Genomic DNA, 17,343 nt, shown 5'->3' on the forward strand with positions numbered 1-17,343 from the left:
ACACCACCCACACCTTGGTCTGTCTCATTACCCTTGATTCAAAGACGCCCAGACTGACCAACACATGTGTGAACACACACGCACACACACACACATTCATGCACACCACCACCAAAATACTCAATATATCATGACCACACACACACACATATATTCAGGGAACGTAGCTAGCACGTCATGGCTGTAGATTCAGCCCATGTGTATCGAGCCTTGGGCAGCGATGCGACTGATATTCTTTGTTGCATAGGCAGAGTTTGGCTAATTCCTCTGCAAGCTGTTAGTCAAGGTAGCTGGGATGCTGCTAGATTTAAGCAGGGGTCTCAGGATGTCTCCTTGCCCTTGGCCTGTCTGGGACAGCTATCATTTCAGACCCAGTGCCTCTCCAGATAAGAGCACCCAGGACTTCACAGCACATAGGGTTCAGCCGCAGCAACCTGCTGTGATAGCTTATGCTTAAAGGATAATACATTTTTTTACACATTAATCAGATGGCTCTTTGACCAGAGAGTATTGTACGGCCCAGATGAAATTGAAATTCATGGTTTGATAATCTCCACACAAACATCAGCAAAATTTAGCCACTGCTCTTGCTAAATGAATTGGAGTCATGGCAGCAACTGTGGCATGCTTCAAAATTCATGCCCAAATCTTTTTAAAATTTAAGGATTGATTCAAAGAAAAACGCTGTGATATTAAGATTTTCACTAATTTCTAGTAGTATTTTTCTAGTATTTCAGACCTATCTGGACTGAATATCCTATTCAGTTTGAAACTGAACTATATCAATGGCACACATTCGTCATCAATCCAAATATAGTGTATCAGTACAAAATAGTAGCATCACAACAAAGCCACGGAAATGACTAAGCGTCAGATAGGGGTGTGATGAAGGAAATGATATGAAATGAATTTAAAAACACCATTGTTTTCCTGTAAATCTATAACAACACAGTCTTATGTTAAACAAGGATGATTAAGCCCAAAGTTGCCTCATTTATGCCAGCAACTCCCACTCATTTAGCCTTAGCAGTGCTTAACAGCTTGCTGTTGTTTAGCCAATTCATGCAGTCATTTGCCTGGTCCATAGGCCAAGATCAAATAACTCACATCTGAGTGTTACATGATCTGAATTATCCTTTAACCTCAATCATGACTGAGATTCTGTCATTTTGTATTAAAGTGCAGTTTGTTTTGTCATGTTTTTCCCATGGTAGAGAAAGTGTATTTTTTGAGCAGTGAAAGCAGCCACTCATTCATGTTAATTTCTATGTTTATCCCCATCTGTAGGGTTGCCTCTATCCTCCTCTCCTCTCTCTATTCTTCCTTTGTGTTTATGTCTATGAATTTTGAGAAAAACATGTTGAGGAGCTCCCCTTGGTGATGGGAGCAATTTGGCTCTCATATGTTCCTATCCTCCAGACACTGCTTAGTGCTGCTGTGCTGTGGTGTGTGTCTGTGTGTGTGTGTGTGTGTGTGTGTGTGTGTGTGTGTGTGTGTGTGTGTGTGTGTGTGTGTGTGTGTGTGTGTGTGTGTGTGTGTGTGTGTGTGTGCAAGTTTTACATGATATTAGAGAGTAATAAGGCTTGGCTTTTATTTTGAGCTAAAATGTCAATGCGCAAGCTGATTTTGGAGAGGGTTTGGCAATCTGTCTACGGAGCTGAGCATCAGAATGATGAATATTGTGTTTAAAATATTCATTTCAATGTTATTGTTTATATTCATAAGCTTTAGGCTTACAGTAAATGAGGTGTGTGAGCTGTGAGGCCAGGCGGTGGGAGAAGGTCTCTCTCCTCCACCTCTAAACTGACAGCTCGTCAGAGAGTCTGAGCAGTAATTGAAAAGCATGGGAAAAGTGGATAATGATCGTTTATTTGTGTGAAATTCAAACGAGGAGGGGAGAAAAGCTGGACTTGTCGGTTCAGAGGCTTATCTAGCTGTGGTTGGCTGAGTAATTAAATCAGAGAAGCGAGTGAAGTTCTCCTCAGCTCAGCGCCTCGTCTTGTTTCCTCTTTAATCAGGTGGCTATTAAACCTCTGATTGCACTCCCCATCTTCTGACTCCAGCTTAGCTATTAAACACAGACTGAAGGCATTTTTCTGTGAGTTGGTTTGTGTGTGTGTGTGTGTGTGTGTGTGAATGCGCATTGTGTCATGTTGTGAGCAGCATTATCTGGATGAAAAGTGAAAGAAAAAGAGGAGGAATAGCGTTAATGCAGTATAAGTTACGCGAGGGTGAGGCAGAGAGGAAGAGAGACACATGTTGATAGAATGGGGCGGTGTAAATATAACTTTCAGCGTGTTATTCCAGCTCTTGTTGACTAGATGATGAATACTTCTCTCCAGCACCATAAATCCATTTCACGGAGAACCACTGACCTGTGAGATATATCTGCGACCTTAAGTTTTAACACACAAACACACACGTTGATGCATTTGGACACGCGTGCACAAGCAAACCTCTCTTTTTCTCTTTGTCGCTCTGTCCTTCCGTGTCTCTCGCTCTCTTTCCCAGTCGCCAAGCACACACACACACACACACACACACACACACACACACACACATATTCATGGACATTCGTAGAAATGTATCAAGAGAGTTTGTATTTTGTTCGTATTCTGCTGGCCGTAGACTAACAGCAACCAAATATTCAGAAGCTGCTGCCTCCATTAATGGCTGCGAGTGACACATGGCCTCCTCCAAGGTCATCTCAGATTCCTCCACTGCACTCCTCACAGATCATCCAGATTACACCGACGCCCCGCTCAGATGGCCGCCTCCGGCTGGGCGGCGTGCATACATACATCCTTATGTGCTCAGCTCACTGCTGCTGGCAGGGACAAGGTTGTTCAGCTAGGAGACATACCTTTGGATTACTTAAGGAGAAAACCTGGTGTGATGTCCTGCATTTCCAGCCACGCTGTATTTGTCATTCCGGTGTATTGAGACTGATTGTGTGTGTGTCTGTTTCTGTGTGTGTGTACCTACAGCCCCAGTCATACTAAATGAGCTGAACTGGACCCAGGCGCTGGAGAGGGTCTTCATCGATAACCGTCGAGAGGACAGCTCTCTCCGCTGGCAGGTGTTTGGCAGTGCCACAGGAGTGACAAGATACTACCCAGGTAGGCTGTGGGGTGGGGAGTCAACACTCTGACTTATAAGTCACTGCACGATAAGGTCTAAATTGACCCTAGGGCTCCAAGGCTGCAGAACATTGGCAATCTCTTATCAGATGGCTGTACTGGTAACTCGATAGACAGAATGAAATTATGATTACTTTGATCTAATCTGATCTGAAATATCCTACAGTGCAGCGTGTGGCCTATAAATTATTTTCATGCTCTCTCTCTCTCCAGCCACTCCATGGAGAGCGCCCAACAAGATTGACCTGTATGACGTCCGCAGAAGACCATGGTAAGTGTCACCGTTATCAGGCCTGGTGCTCGCAAAGCATTTTGTCTGAAGTTTTCTACTTAGGATTGTCCTCCAAGAAGCCAAACTCAGGCCAACGTTTAGTGAGCTGTGAAGTGAAGAGTTGGCTTCGGTGCCAAGGAATTCAGTCACTGAGTGATTAAAATGTTTTAGTATTTGAACTTAATTATAACGTAGTAGCTGCGACAGGTGACAAGTAAATGATAAACATTTTCTACTCAGAATGATGACAAACATCAATATATGTTTGAATGTTTTGACATCTGTAAACATGTGGCAAGTTTTCATACAAATTTGTTATGTTTCAAAGAATATGCATATTTATTTGTTGGTTTAATATAAAGGGCATGGGGAAAGTTTGAACTTTCAAACTTTCATATTCTTAGTCCAGATGGGTGTTGGAATAAAAAGGATTGTGTGAGATTAAGAGGCCCAGTTGCAATGCAGTCTGAATGCAGAGTTTTAGATTACTGGCACAGAAAGGACAACCAATATAAAGCAAAACCAAAATCAGCAACCAAGTGCGGAAAACAGTACACTTTCTCAGATAAAGATAAAAAACTTTAAATTGTAACATTGCAGAAATGTAACTATTGTAGGCTAATACCTGGCTGTCATGAGCAAAACTGTGTCATGTTGGACAAACTGTTGTGATAGTACGGTATATACACATCCAATTTTTAATTTGTTTTTTCTGCCGTTTTTGCCTTTTGTGCATCATAATCTTATTCACTCCTCAGTAAGATGCTGGAGGAACAAGGATTGTGACAGATTGATTGATACAACCTACGTACTATAAGTACTATTTTCAATATACTTATATCTCCACAAAATTGTCTCTCCACATTGGCAGCATTTGTCTAAATGTAGTTGTAATATTCATGTAAAAATGCTTCTGACAATTAAATGTTAAATGACATTTAAATGTTTATAAATTAGTAGGGAATCTGCCATTATTTTTTGAATATGTTTCCTAAACTGGCTGCTTAAGGCAACTCTGCCTTAAGCAGAGTACAGCCTACAAAAGGATGGCTTTGATTCTTAAATCCAGCCTAGTATTGGGATTCATGTACAGCGCTTCGTCTCTGGCTCCTTTAGACCTCCTTTGCTCCCTTCGCCCCAGAGCTAAATAAAGGATATTGTTTAATGGATTTGAGATCAAAACATTTTCCTGACCCTTATTTATCTCAGTAAGTGATACTGTAGAATGCATTGTCTTTTGCTACAAGGACAAAACAAGATAGGGGCTAATGTTTTTGTATAAAGTGCCCACCTTTGCCTGTGGTTCTCTGTACAGCAGCTGACAGCAGACTGCTGGGGCGGGCTAGTGTGAAGGGCTGGACAGAACTAGGCTGCGCCGGGCCAAACAGCCCCTGCACCCACCTAGCGCTCCTCGCTGTCCTGCCTTCCATGTTCAATCTACCTGCCACTGTCACATCGGCTTTGTGGAAGGCCTGCCTGTTGCCTGGTTACACGTTGGAGTGCAGTGGACATAATCATGACAGCAATGTTGATTAGACCTGACCCCGTTTTCCATCTCTGTCTCCGTCCAGCTCAGCCTGAGTGGCTGTTTCAGGTCAGGCCAGGCTGTCAGATGAAGGGAATGAGCTGAGACAAATCAAGCAGATATCTTTGCACAAACAAAAGAAGCCTGGCGTTCTATTGAAGTTGGCACAAGAAGCTCAAGTACCCGAATACAACCTTGTTTTGATACGCAGTCTTCAAAATACAGCCAGTTACCACAATGATGGTCACTTTATTATGTAAAATCATTTTGTAGTTTGATGGTTAAATGGAGGTTAAGGTGTGTGATGAAACAGTGGTAAGCTCAGTGTATCAACAGTCATCAGACTAACAAGGTTTTCCCTGACAATTTAATTATGTAAACAACAGAAGAAAGTCTCCCTAGTGCTCCACTGTCAAAGGCAACATGTTAAACCTGGAAAATGCTGTCTACCCCCACCCGAACAAAAAGCCCCTAAGAAAAAGACTGTAAGTTGTGTGGCACTGTGTAGTTGAGAGGTACAAACAAGGATCTTGTCTGTGTTTTCTTCAGCGAACATCAGCCGTAACAACGGAAGTACACCAGATTTTAATTCCCTTACACATGTTTTGACTGGGGGACTCCTGAAGACAGGAAGGAACAGGGGAAGAGAAAGATGAGGGGAACTGCTGAGAGGCAGGAGCCGAGACAGTGGGTGTGTGACAAGGTTAGACAGAGGAAGGAGTGTATTTTGTGTAGAGGAGCACCTTGTCACCCCCCTGGTCCTCCATGTTTGTCACTGTCATTTCTGTCGTGCTTCTCCTCTTGTTGGAGCCTCAGTCGTCTTTCAACGTTCCCGTGGCCTGTTGCTTAGCAACTTGTGCCCAGGCGTGTTGAGTGGCGGGGCTGTGGCAGGGAGTGCCATGATATGTCAGGTCAAGCTTGTGCGATTATAGTCTAACATGCTGTCTCCCCGACTGACATTCTCTGGAGGGGTCAGCCAATCGCACACACTTAAAAAGCAGTCCACTGGGTTAGGTAAGCCAATCATGTGTGTTTAGGTGACAGCGGTAGATAACAGCGCCCGTCAAGGGGAATGTAACAAGAACAACAACAACGCTAACAATGATACAAGTCATACAAATGATAACATAACACAAACACACACTTGCCACTAAATACATGTACATCAAGCACAGAGACATCCACCCACACACATATCAGCAGTCTTCCTCTCACAAAGTCACAGATAAATCATATCACATGGGGCGATATGCCATAAGATATGCTCACAAATACCAATATAGCAACCAGAATGTACAGATGCAATCGCAGGAACATGCTTCACTTGCGCTAGCACTGACACTGACTCTAAGATGTGACTCTGAGATTTACTACGGAGAATGTTGCGGAGAGAAACATGCCAAAATTCATGGCCAGTTTGTAGCGTAATAGACCTCTGGCTTCCCTGGGAGGGATGGATGGCAGTGTGGCTGACCTGGCCAGGCCATACTGGCACCTCAGAGGAAATGAGGGGATGGAGATCGGTAGGCTGCCTGCCTCTGCAGATGGGCTCTCTCCCCGTCTGCTCCACCACTAACGGCCCCAGGAAAATTAATGGTCCAGTCAACACACTTAATTGTCTCCAATTGCTCTGACATTAATTATTAACATTTGTCCATTATAATGTCTGTTCACGTTATCAAAGGAAGCGAAGCAGAGGGAGGCAGAGTGAGGTGAGGGAGAGGGAAAAGCGAAAGGGCGAGAGAGAAATAAAGAGAGACAGGCATGGAGTCCTGTTAGCCAAGCGTTGCAAAGACTGCATTACCTCCCAGGTTCACGACAGCATGTAGGCCATATCACATATTGATTTCTTCGAAAAGTCAATCTACCCTCTCTGTAAATGTTATGACTGCTGGTCAATCCTTGAAGCTGAGGCTCCCCAAAATGCCATTCCCCTAAATATCTGCAGACCTGAGCTTCACCTCCTCCTCCTTTTATTATCTTCACCCCACTTCTAGGTGAAGTTGAATCAAAAGAAATGCCACTGTGTTATTAGTGGGACTGAAGGTAAAGGATATAACAGTTTGACCAGCAGAGTCACAATCAAAGTGTGACCTTTTAGTTTGAGTCAAATAAAACATAGCAGAAGACTATCTTTCTTTATTCTGCCTCTTTTTACAGGTATGACATTTAAGTGAAAACAGAGCAATAATTGAAGCATTTGTCTATCAATGAATGCTAGTTTATGCAAATTTTTATTTCACAATTCAATATTCTGTAAGTATTCTTGCAGAGAAGAAGTGTCAGAAAAATTGAGAATGTTTGCATCCAGATTTCGTGTCTTTCTCTTGGCCGTAACCCAAAATATGGAAATGTGAACCTTGGTACTAACACTTCCAATAATCAACAGAAAGTGGAATAAATAAAAGGCAGACAACATCTCTTTCTCCTGCAGGCTCTCTGGGCCCCATCCTCCTATATTTTTATCTTAATTCAATCTTTATTCAGCTGCCACATCCACAGGAGCACTAAGAGAGCAGCAGTCCATAAAATAATAAGCCCATCAGCACAACACAAATCCACGCACACATGCAAGCATGCACACCAACACAGCTACACACACACACACACACACACACACACACACACAGTGGCAGTCTCTCTTTGTTTTAAATATACAGTTCACACAGTATTCTATCGCTGCTCTCCTTACATCTACATGATGCACGCATATCAATGTTCACATTCTGAAAGAAAGGCACACTTGGAGTGCACCCACACGCACAATACAGTAGGCAAACATCCCACTCATAAAGTGCATGCGCTGCATAAGTAAGCCAGTAAACATGGTCCTATGTTCAGAATTCAACATATTGAAACATGTATGTGCTCATGAACAACTGTACCAACACATACAACTGCAAACATACAGTAAGCTTTGCCTTTACACGTAACACAATAAAATGAGCCTGAGCCACTCCATGTATGGTGCTATCTATTGGGTATATCTGAAATGTATGTAGTAGATAATTCCTCCAATTTAAATGTAATGCACAACACTCTGTGGAATGGGTCAGGGTGCATAAACACAATCTCCTGAGAGAGTTAGCCCCCCGGCACAGTTAATGTATTGATTTTACAGCGCTGCGCCATGATAAAACTATTTCATGAATTCCAATGAGACTCCTTTACCAGACTGCTGCAAAAGGACAGAAATACAATCACTGCAACGCAGAATATGTCACTGTGTTCATTGCTTGTATAATGCGTTTCTTTTAGACTTATGGGGTGTGGCGGTGGGTGGTAGGGTGGCGTGGTTGTAAATGTTACTGCTTTAATCTACACTCATTTAGAGTAATACCTACATCCACCTCAATGTAAAGAGCACATGCCTAATGCACACACAAATCAATACTTATCATGATAGTACATATTTGTGGTATTATGAACGAGTTTATATATCAGGTATACATGTTATATGCATGCATGTTATGCCTTTCTGGTATTTTATTCTGGGCATGTAAATCTCCACCACTGCTGTTAGAACTATGTGATTTTAAGCCCGATTTACTTTTCGATTTATTTTATTAGAAATATACCATAAAATGAAAAAAACACTGGCCACTGGAACTTAAAAAAATTGAAAATATCAACAATTATCTATATTTTGTACAAGATATGGCCGATGCAAACATACCGGCACCGGGTGAAAGTTAGAGGGGAGATTGCTAACAAATCATATCGGCCGTCTTTTGACCAGGGAAACCTGATCAAAACTGTCAAAATCCTGAATATTAATTTCTCTATTAGAATTATTTTCTTCTGCACCGTTCCCTCCGTCTCTTTCATCTCCCTCCATGTCACATTATGCTACAACTAGCCTCCCTAACCCTACTAGTTTAATCCCTACTGGGTTATGCTCTTACTCTCTCTGTGTAAATACATTAGTCATGTGTGACTGAAAAAATGCTAGATAGATACCATGGTTCAATTCCAGTGGTTAGATACCATTAGATACCATGGCTGTCACTGAACAGACAGAGAGGCTGCGGGCCGATGTGCTCTGTCTGCTGGCTGATGGCTGATGGTCGTGTCAGGGTGGGAAGGAATGGCCGACTGTGCTCAGTTCAGCACCAGCCAGGCCCATCTGCTTGTCACCTGGCCTTGGCACGCAGGAGACTGGGTAATGACAGGGAAAGAATGGCATCAGTGGGCAGAAGCTGAGAGGTAATTACTGACTGGAATCCATGCAGAAACAACACATCTGGATCCATGAGTCAAAATGTTGAGAATTATACACTGATATCAGCCTCAATTCATGATTTCTATCTGTCAGAGCCGCAGAACTGTAAAACAGCCTGAAGACTGAAAATCCTTGACACCATCCCACACTCTGATCCTGGTGTTCTCTGCTCAGAGGCAAGGAGAAATCCAATTCTACTTTTAGCAATGGGAAGAGAGAGAAAGAGAGTGGTGCTGCTGATACACCAAGACAATCTGAGGGAAGATCTGCCATGGCAGCACTATAACTTTATAGTGTTGAGTGACACTATCCTGGCTCATGTGTTACTCTTCCCTACTCCATCACTCCTCACACATTCCTCTTAAACCCCATTACTGTTGATCAATGCTGCCTCTTTTGCAGTTAGGGAGAAATGATCTTACTGAAAGTGATATATTCTCGGCAGATATTTAAAGGGCTAAGGCTAGCATAGCTTTCCATTGTGTGATCTTACAGTGGAGCAGATGAAGATGACCCATAATGACTCAGTAATAGAAGTCTGCATTGCCATATAATTAACACTTACTCCCTTCAAAATAACTTGGAGTCCTATTAATTCACTATTCTCCACTATGAGAAATAGACTGACCACAGAAGTTAATGAAATCCTTCAGTTGGTCTGCAGGCATCAGCCTTCGCCAAATGACCCTCCTTCAATCTCCAGACAGGGTCTTTCCGTTCGCGGGCCTGAGGGACTGGAGACGTGGGCCACATTCTGACCGAGTTTCCGTCCTGCATCGATGATCACTTTTACAAACCCCATCGACTCTAAAGAATGAAGCCTCCACTGTGTGGAGTCTCAGCTCTCTCCCTCTCCCCCTCTCGCTCCCTCAAATTAAGATTTCAGTAATTAAATTGATAAAAGTCATGCCAATATGCCTCATGGTTCCAGACCTGATTTCATACGCCACACAGTTGTGGAGAGCTGTGGAAGTTCTACCTTTGATGTGGCATTCTTTATTATTGAAAATAATTGGATTCCCTCCCCCTCTCTCTCACACATACATTTTGCCCGTCCTCACTTTGAGCATGCTCAGTTAATCGACCTCTTGCAAGGCAGTACTGGTGGTGAGTCCCTGTTCCATCTAGGGGTTTCAGGCAGCTTTTAGATGAGTGGGGCCCAGGTTGTGTCTGAAACACTGATTTGAGCAGCCAAGGCAGTGTGTCGTGGGACGTTACTTCAACACGGGTCAGGGGTCATTCTCCAGGTTGGAGTGGCGCCTGCCAATGAGTGGAAACATTGAGACTTGTGGGAGCAGTGGCAAAGCCTACCGGGGCTCAGTTCCTCTACCTCCATATCGGCTTGGCCGAGCATAAGAAAAGAGCCTCTCTGGCCCACGGGCAGCTGGCTTCTCTCCACACTCAGCGGAACGGCTGATAATCAGCAGAAAGAGACCCCTGATGATTACTCTGCCTCTGCCTAGGACGGCTGCTAACTGCTTGCCTGCTCACTCCTCAGAATGTCAAACTAGTACTCACATTTGATCTCCCACTTCCCCATGTACCACAGAGAGGCCTATAATGTCCATCAATCTCAACCTTCTTTGTATCAGGCGTAAATGTGAATTTAATTGCTGCTGGAACAGAAGGAGGGAATTTTTGATTTCCCTCTATATGTCATCCTCTATCAACCGTGGACAGACTTTATGTTTGTGCCTCTTCCAGGACACAAGTCGTCTAGCCTCCCCAGTTTAGTGCCATCTCTGCCTTGTGGGCCTGCACTGCGCCACGGCTGACACACACCCAGAACAGCCCTATTTTGGGAGTAGCTGTTCAGCAGTAGTATAATGGTCTTAAACAGCTTGTGCCTCCCCTTGACAAAGGGACCGGCAGAGTAAATAATGTGTTTGACGCCCAACTGATGAGTCATCAAAGGAATAGAACATCAGCTATCTTATTTTACTGACAGCACTTAGCTCAGCTCAGGCTCTACACAACACCGGTCGACCCCACTCAGGCTGCTCCCTGACATGTTTACATGCAGCACAAGAGACTAAATATATAACAGATTAAACTGTGTGAATCACCACCACTTAACTGCAAAAATGCCCATCTTAACAAGCCATTTGGTCTCATATTCAGTCTTAAAATCCTATTTTTCTTAAAACAAATGAAAGATACTGTGAGTGGGGTACTTCCACTTCCAATGCACTTCCAATGCAGTTTAGCTTTTTCCAGGAATTTTCTAGAAAAAATTATACCCTAACAAATGTCTATCAAGGGAGAGTAAGGCAGATCACTCCACTAGTATCAACAAAATGACAATTAAAAAAAAGTAATTTAACAAAGTTTAATTGTATTGAAAGCAGTACAAAAATGATCTCACCCTATTAGCAGATTTAAAGAAAAAGTAACATTTTAAAGGGGCGCTGAGCGATCTATGACTTTTATCGACCTCTATCTGCGACCGAGGAATTGCAGCAACATCGACAGGTTTCTGGCACAGCTTACAGTGGCCTGTAAATGACACAAATAATTAAGTCACATATTCTCAATAGAGACAAGGAACTAGCTAATTAAAGCAGAGATGCAACAGAAACGTCTAGTGAAGAGGTAATATATGACAATGTTAAAAACTATAAAAACAGAGTACAGGTTGGAAGGAGGGTTTTGAATGCCAGATAACTCATTGAGAGTAATAATCGTTGAGTCATTGGTTTTGATCAACAACCCTATCAAACCCCAGCATATTGTCATTTTGTTCTATAAGGCAGCAAAAATCTTACTTATCGCACCTTTAAGACTCAATACTAAATTAAATGACTTGTTAAGATGTCTGTTTTTGCAGCAATGCATTATGTGGTTAGGAGATTATACAACCCCGTGCAGTCCCATTGCAAATAATATATTATTATTTACTTAGACTATAAACTAGCAATTAGTTTTGGCTTATAATTATTTAGAGTAGGCATTGTTAGTCAGCAGAGAGGAGACTCTCTGTTGAAGTCTGCCTCAGCCTTGCTATAGCCAGTCTGGAGTATACAGCACAACTTATTAACTCTTCTAAGCACATAAGCCATTTCAGTATTCTGTAGCTTAAGTGGGCTCAGCCTCGGTAGCTCTATATTATCATGGCTGAGCTTATTGTAACTTTGGCTCCTTTTTTTAGTGCAATTCACCCCAACAAAGATTATGGGAACAAATTAAAGCTTGTTCTTTTCGTCTTTTTGTACAGGTACATCCAAGGAGCATCGTCTCCAAAGGACATGGTCATCATTGTGGATGTGTGAGTATCTCACTCCTCAGTCAGTCTTGTCACTCCAGCCTCCTCTCTCATCGTTTCCCCCTGGCTACAACGTCTCTTTCCTTCAAAGGACACTAGTGCCACCTGTTGGTCTGAGGAAAATCTGAAGACAGAAGAAGACTGTCTCTACTCACCTTCCATCATCTTAACATTCAGTTGTCTTGCTATTGTATCACTGCTTACAACATACATGATGATTCTGAATGCATGCCTAAATCTGCAGTTTTTGGGTCATGGGATGAAACAGTTGTTATATTTACAGCTCCTCAACATATTTCTAAACCGGTGCCTCATAACTTAGTCAAGTGGACTGGAGCTGCATAACATATGAAGCTATCTGGATTAGTTGTCTTAACCACACATCTCAGTGCTTTGTTAAATGATGTTGGCTTTTGCTTCTTTCTTCAGGAGTGGAAGTGTTAGTGGACTCACCCTGAAGCTGATGAAAACCTCAGTGATGGAGATGCTGGACACTCTGTCAGATGATGACTATGTGAATGTGGCCAGGGTAAGTAGCACCTTGCAGATCATGCACTGTATGAATCAATCTTAAAAGCAACAACAACATAACTATTTGTTTTATTTATTATGCAGGTGGTACAGTAATCAAGGAGGGAGTCAATGTAACTGCATAGTGTGCTTCATATTGCTCCTCGTTGTTTGCTTGCAGTTGAATCACTGCATTTCCCTCATACAATGTATTTGCTTTTCCTGCAGCCACAATGTCCATGTGGGATTTTGCCAGTCTGCCTCTTTCACTCTCTGTTGATTACCAAGCTTTCTATTAGGGCTAATGTTTAGGGGGATGTTGCATTATCCTATAGTATAGGACAGATAACACACACACACACATACACACACACACACACAGGCAGAGTGGCGTGGCAGTCCTGTTTGGAGACTTCCTTCAGTAATCCTTCATAATCCATTGCTCTTAGTCACTGTATGACTCTAAATCCCAGCTCTAAGAGCAAGAAATGAGCATGGTAATCTGGGTGGGAACGCATCTGATTTTTACCCCTGTAAAGAAAGTAAGGGCTTACAGAAGCTTGCTATGAATTATTTGCAAACAAAAAAATAAATAAAAAGAAATTAATAATTAAAAATCTACTGAAAATCAAATATCACCCTTTCTGGTGTCTGTAACCTGCAGCACCCTCCTCAATGACCAACTATGGTCTCACTTCCATAATAGCAGTATAATAAATTCTAATTTATTGTATAGGACTAGACAATGTGTTGAAACGCATGTCATTAGGAAGATGATAGATGCAGCCCCAGCCTGTTTTTTTTAATCTTGTTTGATAACCATATCACAACACTTTGAGAAACGATAATGTGATATTAAGAAATAACCCTGTGACGCATAATGAATATCTGACTTGGAATAGTTTTGTTTGTTTGATTTCTTTGTCTGCCAATTTGAATGTGAAACTGCACAAACCCATGAGAAATGTCAGCTTTTCACGCACATAATGTTTTACATCATTCTGTCCTGAAAATGTCAACTGATTTTGAAGTTGACCTTCAAGAAGAAACAGCATTTGAAACCTGCCGTTACAGACATTGCTGCTAATCATCTATTCATGCATAGACACAGCAGGCAAGCACAAATATAATAGACCACATACCACACACCACATGCACACACACACACACACACACACACACACACACACACACACTTTTAGGCTAATTTGGTGGATGAGATGAGACAGATGATATTACCTTGGCTGGGTTTCTGTTCAGTGGTTTGCATTGGCATTTCAGGTGCACCTGTTCTTTGTGTGGAATGTTGTAATTACCAGTGTTTACTGCCAGCCGGAGAGGCGCAGGGCAGCCTACATCTGCACACATCCACGTTCACATCCTGCCGCAATGCACTACACACACACGACAGAGCGACAAAGACAGAAATGCACACACATACGGCAAAAGACAAAAACAAATTTGAATAAGTCAAGCAGTTCTCTCTCTAAAACTGATGTTTTTTGGTCTGAAAAGCCTCTCTCTCTATATACCATGTATCTGTATTTGTTTGTTTTCCCCATTCTAGTTCAGTGAGAAGGCGGATGCTGTTGTTCCCTGCTTCAAGACCCTGGTCCAAGCCAACGTTCGTAACAAGAAGATCTTCAAGGAGGCCGTCACGCACATGCAAGCCAAAGGAACCACAGATTACAAGTCTGGCTTCACGTTTGCCTTTGAACAGCTTCTCAATGTAAGATCCAGCAAGCCTTTCGGGGCAGGGTCATGTAAGGGTGGTCGTTTGTCTTTGACTGAGGAATTAGCTTCACTGTTGTGCTGCTGGTGAAAGAAGTTCCCCCATGAAATGCCGGAATATATGTGCTGTCAGTGCTACTATCTAATCCAGTCAGTGAATTAACAATGATAAAACGGTGCTGACATTGAAGCGGTCCAGGTCTGTTTAAGGCAGTTCCAGAGTTGTGGCGTTGTCGAAGGTGGGTCTGATTATAACTGGTGTTGCAACGGAGTGACGCTCGTGTTTGAGGCAGCCAGCGCGGCGGTGAGGTCTGTCGGCAGCAGGCGCCCACGTGCTCCCGACACAGGTGCTGCCTCAGCTCCGTATGCTGCTGTGTATTTTAGGAGGCTGCCACCCTAATGGGCTCTGATGGGATGATTGATGAGCAGAGCCCAGAGGAGATCAGCCACAGACACTTTATATTCCTCTGGTGGGCTTGGAGGCATGGAGCCAAGCGCCGGCTGCCCCCCCCCTCCCGCCTGCAGAATGAGAAATAAAAAGGCCCTTTTAATCGGTGTCTGCGGCAGACTCACTCCCATGATTGGTGGCAGAAGCACAATAAAAATGTGTAATTGTAGCAATATTATTTATCTTTATTAGAATCTTGTCAGAGTGACATGCCGCTGGCCTGCATATCAATGGCAGCTGTCGTGCAGCCAGGCAGGGAGGGGAGGGGGGGCTGTGTGGGTGGGAGGAGTGGGGGGACGCCAAGCAGCCAATCCATATCAAAGCTGAATGCTAAAAACTGATGCCTGGCTGTGAACGTACATTACTGAAATGCTAGTGAAACCATTTAATGCTTCTAACACAATCAAATTTTATGCTAGAACAATGCAGTATACTTCAAATGAGGTCACTTAAGATTCTGTTAATACGGGGCAGTCTATGCTTATTGACTAGGAAATGTGTGAAAGTACAATGCAAAGGCAACAAAACATTCAAAACAAACAATAAAAAGCATAACACGCCGAGCTTGGGCTCAATAGCAGTACTCTATATACACATATTGACATATCACATGAAAATGAAAGCTGAAAATGAATTATTGCAACAATCTGGGAGAAAAAGATAAAAAAATGTCAACCTTAGTAGAATGTTCAAGACAACTATAAATCCCAATCTTCTCTGCACTCTTTATATGACTCATTAGATACACCTGAACATAAAGGATGTTAATTAATGTTAATCTTGAATGATTGAACATCGCATAAAACACACACACACACACATACTGACTGACAGGGATTAATTCACACCGAGACTGTACATACTGTAGTGCGTATGTTTGTGTTTTAAGTGATTTCCTGGAATGAACACCTTTGCCTTTCTTGTTATATTTTCCCTCCATGCCTAACCTCTCTCCCTGCCTCTTTCCTTCTCTCTCGCTCTTCTCTCGCTCTTCTCTCCTCCCTCTTGTCTCTCTCCATGTTCCACAGGAGAGCAGTGCCCCGAGGGCCAACTGCAATAAGATGATAATGATGTTTACAGATGGCGGGGAGGATCGTGCGCAGGACATCTTTGAGAAATACAACTGGCCCAACAAAACGGTGAGTCCGTCCCCATAAGGCAATTATCTATTCATCTATTCGCTCTGCCAGCCCAAGAGATCATGCATGTCCAGAAATTGTTTTTTACGCGGCCCTTTTCCATTTTCTCTGTCTTTCTCGCCATATTCTCCCAACAGTGTCTCATTATAACAGAAGCTGCTGTTTTGGTTAGGCAGTTAGACATGCCAAGCGGTCCAATCTGTGCACATAACATCCAAACTCTGTTCCTCTGTCCAAGCTTTCTTCACTTCCATTTTGGCTGTTTTTATTCTGGCTTTTCCTTTCTGTGATTCATCTCTTTTGTCTTTTCTCATCTCTCTCTCTCTCTCTCTCTCTCTCTCTCTCTGTCTCTCTTCTTCCGTCTCTTTTGTTGTTTGCTGCTGGTGTTAACAGCTCTGACCTGCTGACTAATTAGCCACTTTATCATCAAAGCCTATAAAATTACAGCCAATACATTCAGGCACTCAGTCAGTTTGTGTCTTTGTTCCACTCTTGCTGTCAGTCCATCACCCCTCCGTTCCCCATGTTAGTGCCCCACCGATATTTATTCTCGTATCCATTACTATCCAGCTCCCTCACGACGCCTGCTGTCATATAGGAATAATCTGCAGCTTGACATCTCTCTCACTGTGCCTGGGTGTTAGACAGGCGTGTGAGTTGACTGGTGAACTAATCTAATATTGGATATTCAGGACTTTGTGCATCACAGTCACATGACAGCGAGATTATTGCTGTCCAGAAGGACGTTTGTCGGGTATTGTTTTGCTCCAATAGTTGTCTCTGCAGGAAGTTTTGTCTCTGGCTGTTTTGGCTGTTTTTATTCTGCCGTTTCCTTATATGTGATTCATCTCTTTTGCCCTCTCACCCTCTCTCTCTCTCTCTCTCTCTCTCTCTCTCTCTCTCTCTCTCTCTCTCTCTCTCTCACTCTCCCCCTCTCTTTTTCTACACCAGGTTCGCGTGTTCACCTTCTCTGTTGGCCAGCATAACTATGATGTTACCCCTTTACAGTGGATAGCTTGTGCCAATAAAGGTAAGTGGAGAGGGTATTCGTGTTGAGGGAGTTATGTGACTGCAGTGCATTTTTCCCCTCAGGAT

The 17,343-nt window shown here is 43.0% G+C and overlaps 1 protein-coding gene across 1 annotated transcript in view; it reads left to right on the forward strand.

The window, feature by feature from the left end:
* cacna2d2a (calcium channel, voltage-dependent, alpha 2/delta subunit 2a) overlaps positions 1-17,343 on the forward strand; it is a 126,525-nt gene that overhangs the window by 90,844 nt on the left and 18,338 nt on the right. The window contains exons 7-13 of the mRNA XM_071530630.1: positions 2,988-3,119; positions 3,354-3,411; positions 12,373-12,423; positions 12,850-12,949; positions 14,498-14,659; positions 16,138-16,248; positions 17,200-17,278. Of these exons, the coding sequence (XP_071386731.1) occupies positions 2,988-3,119; positions 3,354-3,411; positions 12,373-12,423; positions 12,850-12,949; positions 14,498-14,659; positions 16,138-16,248; positions 17,200-17,278 (693 nt within the window). The remainder of the gene's footprint in view (positions 1-2,987; positions 3,120-3,353; positions 3,412-12,372; positions 12,424-12,849; positions 12,950-14,497; positions 14,660-16,137; positions 16,249-17,199; positions 17,279-17,343) is intronic.

The sequence above is a fragment of the Centroberyx affinis genome, unplaced genomic scaffold (assembly GCF_046629955.1).
Source record: "Centroberyx affinis isolate AG114_WGS23_722 - 3 ecotype Tasmania unplaced genomic scaffold, CSIRO-AGI_Caff_v1 ptg000136l_1, whole genome shotgun sequence".
NCBI lineage: Eukaryota > Metazoa > Chordata > Actinopteri > Beryciformes > Berycidae > Centroberyx > Centroberyx affinis.